This window comes from Strigops habroptila, chromosome 4 (assembly GCF_004027225.2).
Source record: "Strigops habroptila isolate Jane chromosome 4, bStrHab1.2.pri, whole genome shotgun sequence".
NCBI classification, from domain to species: domain Eukaryota; kingdom Metazoa; phylum Chordata; class Aves; order Psittaciformes; family Psittacidae; genus Strigops; species Strigops habroptila.
This window is the reverse complement of record NC_046358.1, coordinates 17,835,973-17,852,798: the sequence shown is the minus strand read 5'-3', so window position 1 is coordinate 17,852,798 and position 16,826 is coordinate 17,835,973. Positions and strand designations below refer to the sequence as shown.

At 45.2% G+C, this 16,826-nt stretch overlaps 1 protein-coding gene across 1 annotated transcript in view; it reads right to left on the bottom strand.

Annotated features, from left to right (window-relative positions):
• The window catches only part of PRKCH (protein kinase C eta), a 116,256-nt gene extending 101,212 nt beyond the window's left edge, over nucleotides 1–15,044 (bottom strand). Inside the window, exon 1 of the mRNA XM_030484664.1 lies at nucleotides 14,455–15,044. Within this exon, the coding sequence (XP_030340524.1) occupies nucleotides 14,455–14,814 (360 nt within the window). The 5' untranslated portion in view covers nucleotides 14,815–15,044. The remainder of the gene's footprint in view (nucleotides 1–14,454) is intronic.
• Between the last annotated feature and the right edge of the window lie 1,782 nt (nucleotides 15,045–16,826).

The window sequence follows — 16,826 nt, the reverse complement described above, 5'->3', positions numbered from 1 at the left end:
GGAAGGAGCTGAACAACATCGTCCTCCAATCTTCTGCAGGCCACCGGATGGGTGACAAGGTGCCGTGACACTGAGATATGCTATTCAGCTGACCCAGCCGTCTGCCTTCATGTGAAGGAGGAGGCACTTGTGGGGTTTGTGTGCAACTGCGAGCTGACAGGCAGCTTGCTGGCATCTACCAACAGCATGTTGTCACGTATTTCCCCTTTTTAGTATTTCTTTTTCCCTTTCCAAAGTGTGGTTTCAAGATGAGGAAGCACTTCTCAACCAATGTGATCGAGATGTACCTTGGATTAATAAAAAAATGGGGAGGTGGGCAGGGGTGTGACCCAGAAAGGGTCTGTAAAGAAAAAGGTCAGAACATGGTTGGAGTGGTTTTGCTCACATATCAATCAAGAGCGTAACCTGACGCTGACCACATTTCCCATCCGAAGCTCGACATTACCCGCAAAGCTGCACATAAATGCTCTTCTCTTCAAAATAGAGCTTTTACTGGGGATCACTGCAAGTCCAAGCACTTGGGAATCCTAGGTAAGCCAAGAGCAGGACAGCCTCTGTTACACGGCCATGATATTTAGGACAACTGATGTCATGTTCCCTCCTTGATAAATATCTAGTTTCTTTGTGAATGGAAGGCCTGGCATTTTATACATGCCACAGCCAGTGTTGCATGTGCTTTACATTACAAATACCGGTGCTTTTAACTCCAGCCCGCTAGCTAATATGTTTAAAAGTACAAACTCTCTTCTGGAGAAAAGTACGTCCCCACCTGGGTGGCACTGCTAATGTGGATCTTATGCACCTCTTCCAGTTGACAAACGGCCCTTGCTGAGAAGGAGCAACAGCATCTTAATTCCCAAAGCAAAATGTTATTCACTCCAGGAAAAGTACCATCAATTTCAGTCTCACAACGTTAACCAGAGAGCTTTCATCAGCTGAGAACAGAAATCCCTTCGATAGCATTTATATTCTTTCAAAATAAAATCAAATAACTTTCCTTCTTTAAAGTTTACTAAGCCCTGTAATATAGAGCCAAGAAACCAGTTGACAGTTCTCCTCCTCTGTACAAGCAGAACATTAAGTAGTGACCCTGGGAGGAAGAAAACGAAAGAGATACAGTCACTGTAATAACTGCCATACATCCAATGAAGTGAACCATGACAAATGCAGTCCTCTAAGAAAGATAATAAGACACCTAACACTGTTCAATTCCTAATATGCAAGATATTGAAGGAGCCCTAGATAAGGTTACAGAAGTGAAGAGTTAGATCCTAACATAGCTGCACTGGAGCTGCTGATTAGATCCTCACCACCGCTGCACCATGAGTTTTGGCTTTTTATGAATCTAAAAAGATTCCTCTTGCAGCCCAGCAGCACTTGAAAGGCTTCTAGGACATAACCACACACAGTAATACGAAGCACTGGAATGGTTTTGGGTATTGAGATAGAAAGTCTGAACAAATAATGACCCACTGGAAAATTCATAGCGAGAGATGGAAAGATCTGGTACTCTTCAAACACCTACATGTTCTGACTGTGGCTTTGAAGCAAGCCACAACACTGTCTATTGTAAAGAGACAGTGGAAACAGTGTTCCTGTGGAAACAGTTGCTTAATATTGCTAGAGATGGAGTAAGAATAACTACTACAGGTGTACAGAATTTTGCAACTACCCATTAAGTGGCATATATATATATTTAAAAAAATACTTAAAAAAAAGTCCTGCTCTTACTGTTGACAGTGAAAAAAGTATCAGGCACAGACGAGTATTTTTGTGCACCTGAATTAAAAAAAAAATAAACAAAAAAAACCCAACTCGCATTTCTCTGCAAATAAAATTTCATATGCCCAGGACTATTAACATAAGGAGACTGTTTAGTCAAACTAGAAATGAAACACAGAACGTATACTGAGAAAATGTCGATGAGCTTTTCTGAGGTCAGGAAGATTCAGAGCAATTTTTTAGGAGCCAAGCACAGGGGCACCAGAGGTTGTTTAAAACCAGCAAGCCCATGTTACTCTTTTCTCACCTAATGTTCTTGTTCAAAACAGGAACAGACGCTTCCAAAATGTTTCTAAAATAAGAAGTGGCATTGCTTAAAAACAAAGAGTGCTGCACATCCATTGCTGAGGCAAGTCTCTTTGCAGTAAGCTGCTTTATATACAGAAATAAAACCAGTGACCCCACATTAATCATCTACCCTCCTTTCTCCATGACAAAGGGAAATGACGAACTAGCAAGGACACATCTGAAACCTTTCAAGATCATATCCACATAAGCCAAAACGCGACAACTTGAATGATCATTGCTTTTCTCTGAAGAAATCCACTCAGACCCCACAGTTTATTCTAGACAAAATCAGAAGAGTGCAACTCTAAAATGAACCACCTGATGGTTTTGGATATAGCTTCAATTCTCCATACTAAGCTGCTTCTAAAATACTGGAGTTCTAAAATTCATAATTAAGAATTTTATCCCACAAAGGCATAGCCAGAAGGTGCACAACCAGTCAAAGGAATTTTTCCTCATTACATGCAGCACTGACAACTGAACTGAGCGTGCATTGTGTCTTGTCTGCCCCACAACATGCACACGTACGTCCACAGGCATTTCTACACTGTGAGCATTAACATCCTGTGCTCCTGCAGATGTGCAGCCACAAGCAGCAACTGCTCACCTAAGACAAGCTAAAAGATGCAGCTTTCAACACCCCTTCAGAAGAGCTTTGGTAACATCAGAGTGGGGTTTTGTGCATGTCCAACAGTGGTTATCGTTAACTGCTGGGAAGAGCACAGGGTTGATTATGAACTCTTAAATCACTAACCAAGTTCTTCAGTACATTCTTAATAAAGGGAAAATCCATCTTGGTATCAAGCTTTGATCAAAAGGAGATTACTGCCCCCAGCCCCCCCCCAAAGTTTCCTCCCCTTTTCTTCCAGCTGTCACCACTCCTCTGCAAAGGCAGCGGAATGGACGCTGCTTTCGCACGACTCCAAAACCACAGTTCACAGCCCACCACATTAACTCATTCAGCCTTTGACTGATGTTTCATTTAGCAAGCTCAGCTGTGAAATGGGGTAGGCAAGAAGCAGAGACACAAGGAGAAAGCACCCTCCCTCTCCTGCTGAACAGAGACTGCCCATGGGGCAGAGGAGGACAAAAAACTGCTGGGTATCCTCCTATATCTGCCCTGTGCAAACTGCCAGAGCTCACAAGACACTGCTGAAAAAGTGCTCCACCAGGGTTAAACACAAACCCCATTACTAGTCTGTATGGCTTTGTAAGCATTAGCCCAAATGAAAAGGGTTTCATACTAGCACATGGAAGTATTTTATCTACAAGAGACTGAAAGCCATTCTGTGAGGATGTGCAGATAGCCTGAATTTTTGATGCTTTATTCCTGAGCTAGGCAGACACTCCAGAATCCACAAGTTTGCTCTCCGTTTCAACACTGTCACTCCAACACAATGACAAGCCCTAACGATTTGAATAAAGTGAGTCCTGACCTGCAGAGTCAGCACTGTAACAGTACACACAAGGATCCCACTGTCCTTCAGGTAGAGGTAGGGATCTTAGCCTCAACCTAAAGAAATCTGGAACATGCAAGAGAAATCATATCTGCTTCTGTAACACTGCTGCCCATTTCTTTTGTCTGCATCAGACCCCTTTTACCCCTCAAAGGGAAAGAATAAGGCCCTACTATCTGGACTCTCCAGTACACTAGAACTTGCTCTTTTCATGTGGACCTGAGCACAATGAACTTGATGCTCTTCTATGCTCACACCAAAATCCATTCAGCAAGATTTCACAAAGGAAAGTGAAAACATCATCTTCATTGGCAAGACAGGCTAAATGTTACTTGAGCTAATTATTTGAAAATGTGGTCAAAATTAGTTACTATCATTAAGTACTGATGGGGTTATTATAATAGGGGCTAATTTCTGAGAGGAAGATAGCTTATCCTAGCACAACTGGGTTTCTACCCAGTTTTGCTTCACTCCAAACAGAGAACAGTTTAGTTGCTTGCATAGTAGCTACCAAACCACCACAATTCCATGCCGCTGCATTAAGGAAGGCTTAACAAACCAGCATTTTTCCTTAGCATAGGTCTGTAAGCTGCTACATCATGCAGAAACAAGAGGCTGAAACTTCCTAAGGGAAACTGACTACAGGGTCATTTCCAGCAATCTCCGAGAAGTCGCCCTCTCTCACATCCAGTCTTGTAAGCAATTTTTGTGGGAGTACCCAAAGCTCCTGTACTGGACTTTTTACTGTTACTTAGGTAAACAGATAATGAAGTGATAGGCTCCATCTTGCAAACTGATCATCAACAGCAATACTCCCACAAAGCCCTATTAGGAGATGGAGGATCACACTACACATTTGATACCACTGTAGTTTTTGTATTAAATAGTGTGTTCCAACTGAGTAGCTTTGACAAGAAATCCCACCATGAATTTGGACCACGCAGGAACATTTTCCTCATATGGTTATATTTTCTTGAAGGCACGGGAGCAAACTGCCTTACAGAATAAATTCTCATTGAATATATTAATGTTAGATGCCTCAGTCTGTGAACGACCTGGATAATAAACTCATTGCACGGAAGCCAATTCCCTCCTCTTTCTCAAAGCTCCATAAGCACTCACTGTGCTCAATAAATTATGTACAACCCAGCTATCATTATAAACCCTTGTTGCATGCAAGGAAGGGGAAAGAAATGTGTCCAATTCTTCTCCTAATTAGATGGGTGCAGAACTGGCAGCATAACTCCATTGATGCTGTTGGGAACACACTGATGTAAACCTTGCAAGCAAAAGCAGAGGCAAGCACCGGACTCTTATTCTGCTGAAACCTCCCACAAGACACAGGCAAACCTTTTATAGAGTGACATTTTACAACAAGAAAGAAAGGAGAAATACAACTTTCACATCAATGTTACTAAAAACAGATACCAGAAAGTAGTGAGGTATGGAGAGCACCTTCTCATGGAACATGCCAGAGTTTACATGGGAAAGACAAGAATTGGGCCCCACTGCAAGAAAAGTTTCTCTCCCTCTTCTTCAGATTTAAAGCATTTAAATTTTAAAAGAATTAAAGGAAACAAGATAGAAGAAAACATTCAGTAAACCAATCTAGAACAAGGTATTTTTCCTTCACTTTTCAGTCCTGGGAAAAAAATCCAACAAGTTACATGGCCTTGTTCGTCAAAGAAAATAAACGCAGGACAAAGGAGGAATTAAAAGAGGATAAGCTAGTCTTTCAGTAGTTGGTTCTTGATCTAGACGACCTTCATTATTCTGAAGGAACTTAGCCCAGAATTGAATACATTTAGTACATGATGAGCACACTCACCAGTCTAGGCAGAGAGAATCACTCTAGAAACAATTCATACACAGAAAAGCCAACTCCAATGCTATCAGAGACAGCATTTATTTGCAACTGTTTTATCAGATAAAAGCACTCAGGAGTACAGACATCCCATACTGATTTTTACTGTCATAATAAAACTGTCACCCTCTTTCCCATGCAGACCATAGAGCCAGCCAGCTCCAGCGAACTGACACAACCCTAAATGACCTTTCTGACAGCTCACATTTCTCTCTGACTCATACCTATAGCACTCAGCATAGTTATGACTGGTCCCTGCTCGAACCTTCTACAACTTCTACAAAACCATGAATGATGGCAAATATTTCCTATCCAAAACCAATAAAATGGTTCCCAAACTAAGACCCCATTGCTACCATAGAAGATACTAAAGCAAGTAAAGATCATAGAATCACAAAATGGTTTGGGTTGGAGAGACCTTAGAGATCACCTAGTTCCAACCCCTTGCCATGGGCAGGGACACCTTCTACTAAACCAGGTTGCTCCAAGCCACATCCAACCCGGCCTTGAACACTGCCAGGGATGGGGCATCCACAGCTCCTCTGGGCAACCTGCTCCAGTGCCTCATCAACTTCACAGAGAAGAATTTCTTCCTAATGTCTAATCTAGATCTACACACTTTCAGCTGTATATGAAGATGTGTATGAAGACTTTAATTTAGAAGTGACACCTTGCTTACATGACAGAGTAAAATTAAATTTAAATTTACCCAAGAGAAAAAACACAAAATACAGTACTATGCTAAAATGGAGACTAATGACAAAGACCTAAGAAAAAAGTAAGAAACAAGCAAAGGCAAAACAGAAACCACAATACAGGACAGAAAGAGGGCTAGACACCAGAAATGCTGTAGGCAGGTATGAGCTGCTTTTTCAGACCAAATCAGACCAACTGACAAGTCAAAATCCTGCCTCTGAGGATGGCTGATACTAAACATGTGAGACAAAGGCAGGAAAAACACCTCAGTGTTCAGATATGGAACTGCCATCTGTCAGACCGTCAGTATAATTCTTACTATTAGGTGTAATGTCCTGGGACAGCATAGATATGCAGGCTGTTTCTCACATCCCCTAGCTCACTCGCCTCCATCTGAGAGGCTACAGGGCTCTGCTGATCTGTCAAATTTCACATTGCAAATGATTTTATCAATTTATTATTTTTTTAAAAAACACACAGCAGACATGCAATACTCATACACCAAATCACACATTTAGAAGTATGTCTTGCATGGACATATTTTCCTCCTCTACTCCTTTTGACAGAAGTATTTGTACTGCAATAAAAGTAAAAAAAGTAAAAAATCTTCCACTAAAGTCTACACAGCATTGTCATGTTAGTTAAAAAAATAGAATAAATAATCTATCTCCCATGTCACAAACTGAAGTCAGCTACCAACTGAGCAAAGCTGCTCAACTTTTGTTTCTGCACCAGTACTTCATCTCATGTCTGTTCAACAGCCAAAAGACTTCTCCTGGAAGGAGTCTGAAGAGCTGCCACGGTATCACTGATACAAATACAATCAACTCACCCATGAAACTCAATCCTTACGAAACTTGGCATGTAAAGACCAAGAAGCCGCCTTTATGTAATGTCATCTACAGGTTCACACTCCCATCCCTCCTCCCCTGACAACATTTTTTTGTATTGGCAAAGCTCGCTGCAACTACACTCATAGCAGGACACTCTCACTCCAGTGCACCCGAAGGGCAGGTCTGCACCGTATAATGGAGCACAGAAATTCCCATCAAGCAACAAGGAGTGACAGCAGACAAGCTGAAATCTTATCCCAGACCTGGAGTCCCAAACACCTTGTGTCTGTACAGCCCAGGACAGCTATCCTCCCCAGGCTGGGCTTCACGGCTTGCAAGGTGGCACTCAGAGGACACAACCCTGGATGTGGCATCCATCTGTCACACAGGCATCCCCTGTCCACAGCAGATGGTATTCTCCATCTCAAGGGCTGCATCCTTCCATCAGGACACGGATGATGGGTGGGCTAGAGAACACAAGTCTTTCTGGAGATGCAGTGGGTCCCACAAGGAAGACAGTGGCTGAAAACAAGCTGGCAGCTGCCAGAGGAACTCTGCCTGCAACCTGCCCCCTGCCCCACATCTGAGGAGCCCCAGGGAAAAGCAAAGCAGGGAGCTGATCATTAGCCGGTAAAACTGCTCTGGCAGCCCTGTGGGATAGATCTGGTCATCGATTAGATGCCTCCAGTCTAGTGTAGCAAGGGCACAAGGGCACACAAGGCCACGCAGGGGCAGGGAAAAAGTTATTTTTTCCATCACCTTGGGCCCAGCACAGACACAGAGATTTAGTGCTGAACGTCAGTAACACCAGAATTGCTGAGGAACACTTACTCTCACACAACACCACACTAATTCAATGAAACCTGGCTTCATGATGCTGGCTTTTGAAATAAAGCATGATGGTTTCTTCAGCAATTGACCTCCCCGAGAGAACATCTCATGATATCGAAGAACAAAAAATGTTGGCATTGCAGAAATTTAAGTCATTTGTCTGGCTTGCCCTAAGTGGCTTAGCAACATTAATTGGATGCTTCAGGATGCACTTTGTTTTAGACATATATTTTCTGTCTTTGATATAATTATAAAGCAAGTCTCTCCCTCGCAACCAGCCAGGGCTTCTTGTACCAGCACATGGGCATGGCTCAGGAGAGGAACAACTGCCTGGTGAGCTGCGCCAAGACACGATGCCAGGTTAGTTATCCAGGGCTCCAGCCTGGCTCACTGCATGGCCCCACAAATAATGCAGGGGTGGAATAAGCAATCAGAACAAAGATTGCTCATTGTCTCCAGAAGAAATTAAGTCTGCAGCATGGTTTGACATATATTAACTGCATGCCTAAATAGGCTGAGATTCGGGAGGCAAGAAGGCGCGATGCCTGATCCAGAATCCTTTACAAAAGCCTCCAGCAACTCACTTCACTGATAATCCTTCTGCTCGTCTTTTTCTCCATGGTTACACAAAAGGTCCCCGATTTCTTGATTGTATTAGCAAAGCACAATAGCTACAATCAAGCCTAAACCATCAAAGGAGCTTTAATAGTTTGCAAAGAAAGGGTGGGAGTCTTATTCACTTCAGTAAGGGATATGCTTTTCATATTGAATTATGGGGGAAATCAGTAGACTTTCTAATGGTATTTCAACAGCTTAAAAAAACCCCTTGACAATCTTTTCTGCAAGAAAAGATTTCCTTTTTGCCTAAAATTTATTAGTTTATTGCCTAAAAATGCTCAAAATGGCCCGAAACCAAATCATTACTCAGAAAATACTCCAAACAGAAAGCCTCAGACAGCCTGGGTGAAATGTATTTCTACAGAAAGGCCTGGGGCAAAAGCTAAATATAAAACACAGAGCGAGGCGAGGCTGGCAGGGTGCGGAGAGCAGGGCTGAGGATGGAGCTTCCTGGGGTGCCGGGCTCACTTGCGCTGCAGTCACCTGGCTGGCCTCCTCCTCCTTCACACACCACCTCTGAAAAGAGCAACCCCAGGACTGGGGCGCAAGTCTGCAAACACCCTCATGAGCTGCTTCTGCCATGACTGTCGCTGCTGAAAGAGACTCAGGCATCAGCCCCTGGCCTGCCCCCCTCCCTCTAACTGGGGCTTGCAGGTAATTCAGTGGCAACACCACCAGAGCAAGAGGCAGCAGCAGAATTAGAAAGATAATCTGGCACCAAAGCCACCCTGCACCCCAGCAACCACATTAGCAAGGGCTTTGACTCTAGAAAGCCTTGTGTGACTGCGACCTGCAGCCTCTCCCAGCCACCCTCTCCACCCCACTGGAGAGCCGAAGCACTGGTGAGTGGACAGGCAGGCAAAGGCAGCATGGGTGACAAGCCAACTGTGTGGGGAGTGGACCAGGCAACAGCTGGAAACATACACGCCCACCATACTACAGAGCCAGAGGGCCTGGGTACCTGTCAGCAGGGTTTGGGTTGAGCTTCGGCTTGGCAGCTGCTTGCACTCAGGGAAAGCAGTGTGGTGGTACTTGCGCAGCCTATCCCAAACTGCGCTGGAGGGAAAGCATGCTCCTCTCCTGCATTCTCAGAGCCCTTCCCAGCTCCAACTGCATCAAAGCAACAGTTCTCAAGGCGTAGCTGTGGAAAAAACAGACTAAGGAACACACTAGGAAGTCAGTACCGCAGAAGGACCAGGCACCTAACTGCCTGAAAGGACAGTGAAACTCATGTCCTGCTGTACCCAGTTGGAAGCCAAGGTGTGAACTCTAGTCCCACAGGCCCCTACTGGCATCCCATCAGCTCCAATCACTGAAAATTGGCTCTTTGCATGCTTTGACCAAACCTTTCCAGCCTAACACACTCTCAAGCGAAACACCTGGGATGCTCACAGTTGCCAGAGAGGCTGTTTACTGGGGAGTAAGCATGCAGCTCTTCGTGACACAGTCAGCTCTAGTTGTCCTCATCTGCCTTGATCAGTAAAACTGTTATTACCATCACACGCCCCAGGATTATTTAATACTTGACAAATAGCAAAAATAGTTCCTTCATTTATGACAGCCTTTATTTTAGACTGCAGGGTACTCTCAGGCAGCTTCGGTGCACGGGACTCCACTAGCATTCTGAAGGGTTTCTTTGTAGGGCTTAAAACTTACCAAGAAATAGGGAAGGAGCTTAGTTTACTCAAGCCTAGTTTGCAATTAATGTGCAAAGTGACTTTCACTCAGATCAGAGATCTGCACTATGTACTTGTTTGTCACGTGCATGGAAACAGAAATCACACTGACAGATTGCTGTTGCTTTCTATCTCAGCCTGCTACAGACCTATGGAAGGAGACACCATTTACTCCCGCTCTAAAGACTGTGGTCCATACCTTCAGGCAGGCACAGGCGGATGCAGACACAAAATACTGCATCACACAATCCTCTGTCTACAGCTATAAAGTATTTGTGGCTTCCTGATGCAAGTTGTACACACCTGGAGAACACACCGCAGCAAAGCAGGACTCAAAACAAGAAACAACCATATCGTATTTGACCTGCAGCACTGTGGCTCTCTGCCAAGGTCACAATGCTCTGGGGAAGAAGTTGCATTCTCCTTTAACTCTTCAATTTAATTTTCAATATATACAATTGCATATAAACACGGGTAAAACACAATTATTTCTGCCTTAAGAAAGAAAAATCCACAGGAAAGGATAAAGGCAAAAAGAGCTCAAGTTAAAGAATGCACAAGAATTATTTGTCTTAATCTCTCCCTGCACACATGAGCAAGTGATAACAAAGTCATCAGGAAGTTGTGATTGGCTCATTAATCTTCTAGTCCATCTGTTCTGTAATTTCCTTCAGTATACTCTGATAATTTGCTACCTCAAGATCATGGTTTAATTTTAACTACTTGTTAAAGTCCTAGAAATTATGACATCTCTATCCATAATTAAATAATTCCCTAGTCACAGTGCAATTCAGTATCTGTAAATAGTGTTTCCTCAAGCTTAAAAATTCTTTCGGCTACTAAATAAAACTCATAGGAATAATCCTATATATTGTAAATGTCTCTCCCTTTGATTACAACTCAGTACTCCAAATTATTTATATTGTTTCACTGACATACAACTGCTTCCTATACTGCATTCAGAGACAGTTAAAGAGAAGATATGACCTTTTAAAGATGCATATGCTGAGTAAAAAGATCTTAGCACATGCTAGTGCAAAATTAAGCTTTAAAAGACAAGTTTCAACCCTGATGTAAATCATAACATCTCTCAGACAGCAGCCAGCTTAATTCTCTGCTGCACTGCACCTGGCTGGGTCATGCGCACCTGTGTAAAATGCTACCATTCAGGTTTGCACGATTTCACACCCACACTGGAAAATGCCTACCAGAAAGAACACGACACCAGAGAGAGCGCTCCCAGTTTTAACTACATTAAAGCATGCTGAAGGCAAGATGGCATTTAATGGACAATATTAATAAAAACTACTGCACTGCAACTTGACAAGTATATACAAGACATCAGAAACAGAGAGAAGGATCTTGAAGTTTATAAGCTCTTAGGGATTTGATCTGTGTAAAATTAGTCAAATGTGTTTAACTACTAAGATACAACTTAAAAATATCCAGCCCATGCTAATGCATTTACTAGAAAGACTTCAGAAAACAATCAAAATGGTTGGATGAAAAAGGGTCAGTTTTGAAGAGTCTCTGGAACATGGATTTTAATGCAAATCATGAGCAGAGAACTCTGCCCCAGTACCCAGTGAGATGAGTCAGGTGTAGAAGCATTACTGATGAGACAGTTCATGTCCATACACTTACTCATCTGCATAAGTGTTTGGGGTCATAATTGCCGAGATGTACCTGCAAGTCACGCTTACACACCAGCTGCTCCTACTTGCCTCTTGCTGACACTTCCTACAGTTGTCACAAGAGGTGGTGACCAGTGTTACAACTAATCTCTTTTTTTCTTCAGCAGGAGAAAATCCATGTTCATAAACACAGCAGCATGAGCCTGGGAGCTTATGCCAAAACTTTCAGGCCAGTGTTTGAGCTGAGGGACTGTCCTAGGTAATACCTGGCAGCTCAGCTCTCTGGAGAAGAGTTCAAGGACCAGAGGCAGCCAGCTGCCCTGCTTGGCTGTTATCAACCCAAGGAGCATTTGGAGGTTACCAATATATTGTTGTCCTTGTCTCTGAAAAGTGAACGTAAAAATCATGCACAGCCAGGTAAGTATAAACCAGGTTAAACTTCAAGGATTCACCAATTCTCCCCTCAGTCCATTCACTCCTTCCTTGCCTACATATGCTTCAGCTTTGGGGATGGAAAAAGGGCAGTACGAAGAATTTCAGAGTGGAGGTGTTGCAAATCATCTACAGACTCCTTGTGCTGTCTTGTATCATGCCAGCAGGTCCTGAACCTTGGGTTACTACAAATCAGCATTCCGTATCCTTCTGATTACACAAAATCCCATGACAGCCTTGCTGGATATATCAAGACATTAAATTATGAGGGCAAGATGTTGTTCCCTGTCATCATGTGATCCTGGATGCACACTATGCAAGATGCTAACGAAGCAAGCCAAAAGGGAGAGGAGAAAGGGAACAGAATATGAACGCTTGCTTACTTCCCACTAAATCCACCTCAGTTGTAATATTTGGACATTAAATGAAAAGGAGAGAAGCAGCTCTTAGCCTCTGTCTACACGCCCAGATGTAACATCAGTTTACAGCAGTCAAGTTGAAAAGAATCACCGATTTCCCACCCCATTGCACCCATCAATTCACAGGTACAGGGGTTCATGAAACACAAGCCTATCCCAGCAGGGATAAAAAACTTTTCCCTCACCAAAGACCAAACAAGTGTTTCAGGCCATCTGTCCTAAAAATCATCACTACAGAATGGACAAAATGAAAGAAACAGTGGGTCCCTGGACATGTACACATCCACACCGGAGGCAATACTATTATAGATATTTTAGTAATGTAAATAAGGCCACCACCTTTGCAACAGAGCAGTCCAATCCCATATGTGGCCAGACCCAGTGCGACCAGGACTCCAGCCTCCCAGGAGGACAGGGCCTCTCTCAAGAACAAAGAGGAAACATCCCCAGCAAATCAAACATGAAGAAAACCCTCAAAATCACAGCCCTCTATCCTGAGCTCACTCCCTTGCCCTGGCCCATAGGGGTCCATTCTGTATTTAAAACTGTTTTAGCACAAGTCCCAGGAGCAGTCTCCCCCCAGCAGCACAGCTAGCCTGGGAATCTGGGTACCCACACACTGAGCAAACCCTTGTGAACTCTGCTCTGGCTGTGCTGTCAGGAGCAACACCTGAGCTGAATTGTTCGAGGCTAGCTTGGATCCCTCTACCTGACACAAAATCACATCAGCGATTGCCTGTGCAGGACCACCTTGAGTGCATGAACCTCAAGCCTATCTATAGGATATGTAAGTACACCATAAGAAGAAAAGAAATGAAAGAAATAGTACCAACGTACACTAATTAAGCGTGTAACTGGCATTTCCCTGTAATCACCCCAGAGGTGCAGCATCACACCTCAGTCACAGACACCAGATGAGAACAGAAAGCACCAGCATTCTCCCCAGTGATATGATCAAGATGCCTATCTGTTCTCTACAGTGTCAGCTCTTTCCTCCACATCTGATTTTATTGTGGCGGTTACCTGACCACGCGTGCTGAACTTCTTGGCCTTAAAAAGTTAATACCAATCCTAACCTTGGAAATTCTCAGCTTTTCTCCACCTTCTCCATCCAGAAGAAATATCTCTTCCCCCCCCCGTTTTAACTTAACAGTTACAAACAACTTTCTGGATCAATATAATCACTTCCTCCTCCTTTACAGTAGCAGAAGCAAAGGCACAGCTTTAGAGCCTGTACTATTCCTTTCACTTACTATTAGGACTACGACATAAATGAGGTTCTCTGGGCCGGATGCAAGTGACACCTACTTGGAAATAACCTAGAACTAACTATAAGTGAAACTATTCAACCAGTGCAGCAGCAGACATAGCAGACATAAGACTAGTCCTGCCGTTCTGTTAAGAAGTCAAAGAAACTTACATGCACACATCAAACAATTGTGCAAGCATGTGCAGATCTAAACAGAAATACATCCAACCCCAGGTATTTAAGTTTCCAAGTACATGTCTGTGTGCTAAGTGAAAGAACAAAGGTACATCATCATGTAAGTCTGCAGGTGTACTTTGATGGTTATGCATTATGAGTCTTCTCTCTGCTAGTCTACAAAGGGAAAGACTTCACATCCCCCAGCTACAGGGTCTTGACCCTCAAGCTATGACAGCCAAGACTGTTTGTTCTTAGGGTTCCAAAATGCATCAGCTTAAATAGCAGTCTAAGTAGCAGGCTAAACAAGTCTAAAAGCACAGGGATACGAACAGATGCATGAAGGTTCACCTGTGTAAATGAGACACATACACACCAGGCTGCATGCATCTGCAGCATAGGCGTGCAACGACAAGCCCCAGTTCTGCAAGTACCCTTCGAGCGCATTCATTCATTCAAAGAGGAACCCGGCTCCAGATTCACCGCAAGACGGCTACTCACCCAGCCTTCAAAGCTGTCGCTGGGACCCGCGGAGCGCAAGAGGTCCTGGAAGTGCAAGGTGCAGTTGGCCACAAAGTCATCGTAGCCGATAGGGGTGTCGTGGAAGACGGACAGCTCGATCTGATGGCCGTCACTAACCGTGGTGGAGAACTCCTCGTTGTAGGTGGGTTTGTTGGTCTTCTGCTTGGTGCTGGTCTGCCCAACGCGCACCTGGTCCACGCTAACGGTGACATAAGGGTCCAAGAGCTGGTATCCCTTGCGGAAGAGCGAGTGCCGGAGGGACCAGCGGGTGGGCTGCAGTCCCACCGCCTCCCCGATCCGCACCTTCAGGTACCCGTTGAACTTCATGGCTCCGGACATGGCCGCCCCCCCGGGACGCCCGGAGGAAAGCCCGAAGCCAGACCCAGGTCCCGCGGAGCCGCAGCCAGCCCCGCCGTACCTCTTCAGGGGGCCGGGCGGCGGCGACGCGCCCGCCCCCGGGCCATGCCGGGGCCCCGGAACCGCCGCCCCCCGCGCACGGCCCACCTCCCGCGGCAGCAGGCACCGCTCCGCCGCCCAGCTCCACGCCGCCGCTGCGCACGGTCTGGGCTTCTGCTGCCGAGGGGGAGCGGCGCAGCGCGGCGGCGGACACCTGGGGCGTGGGACGGCGCCGGGCGGGGAGGAGCCGCGAACCGGAGCCGTGAGGGCGGGCAGCGGGCGGGACGGGCTCGGATCGGCACGGCCCGGGCTGGCCCGGCAGCGCCCCCGCCCTTAGCGCAGGTGTGCCCGGAGCCCCGCCGAGAGGAGGACAGGGCGGGGGAGCCGCCTGCTCGGCCGTGGGGAGCGGCGGGGAGAGCGATGCCAGCGCCAGGCTGCTGCGGGGACACGGCCTTTCGCCTGCCCGCGCCGGCTCGCACCGCCCGGGGCGGGGCTGCGGCTGCACTGGCCATACCTGCGGTACAGCTGCGCGGGGAGAGCAGTTCAACACGACGTTCGCTCAGCTGTGTTGTACCTTGTCTTCTATGGCAGGTGATTTACCGCATGGTAACGCTGGAGCAGCCCATTTAACTAGGAGAGCGTGCACATAGAATATAAGGATATGCTGATTTTGCTATTGAAAAGTTTATTGTTACAACTCTGCCGTTTGGGATTAATTGCATGTGATTACCGTTCTTGGCACTCGGTGTGCAGGGCTTGTTTTGGGGTGGATTTCTTTTGCCTTTTCAGTGCACTTAATAAAGTCAGAATTTAAATACTTTTAATTACTTTCCAACGTTCACAGCAAAACTGTGTGGACTGGGTAGGGGAAACAATGAAATCCTGCTTTCCCGGTGATGCTGTTTGGCCAACGTTGTCTGGATTAGGTTGCAATCCCCGCAGTGGAAGAATATGTCATTTGAATGTCCCCGCCGCAGCGGGATGGTGCCAAGTTTGGTTGAGAGCATGCAGCCTCTGTGTGTGTTTCTTTTTTTATTTTTCTTTTACCTTTTCAGCTTCTGCCTCTCCCCCCAGCCCTTCATCTCTCACATTTTACCCATTCCCTAGCAGACTGCTTCTCATTTCCCACCCGCCTTTCTCCTTACCCTTCTCTCCTAGCCACTCCATGTTTTGCAGGAGCATCAAGCCAAGGCTCCTTCCAGCCTCAGAGCAGGGCTCTTCTTGCCTCCTCAGGAGAGAGCAGGTGGAACAGGTTCAGTAATGTGATCATTCATCACATAGAGGCAACAGTTCTGCCAGAAAAACTCGTAGACCCTTAAATAAGACTTTTGACAGGTCTCCCTGCAAGGCTTTTAAGTTCCTGGATTTGTCATTATTAGCTGGAGAAAAGAAGTGTTTAAGAATTTTTAGAGCTTGGTTAGGACAGTTCACCCTGAGAAGGAACTCAGGCTTAGTTACCAAGCTGCATGAAATCCAGGCACCACAGGGGCTGGGATCTTGTCTGCAGGAGTGACTAGCTCCAGGTCTTTTAGCAGAAGGTATAGTTGTAAGAACACAGAGTAGTCTGTTCCTTAAACATACAGGATTTTTTTTTTTTGTTGGTTGATGTTCCTTCTGAAATGCGTTTAGCATTAGGGATGATCATTCTGGGTGGTTTTCTTTTCCCTACAAATATCCTGGGTTTAATCTTCATAACTTTTTGATTCCTCCATCCCACAGCAGTGAGCTGGTCAGAAATAAACATTTATTTTCATCAGCTGTATATTTGCTGTCACTTCAATTTATTGATTTACCACTGCTCTTCTTTCATGACGTGATAAAATAAAAAAGCCCACCATTTACTTTCTCAAGGGCATCGTTACTTGTAATTTTGCACTTTCATCACCTCTATTCTATCATTCCTAGTCAGGAGCTGTCCCTTGGAGTCCACATAGGCCAGGACAGAATCCATACTG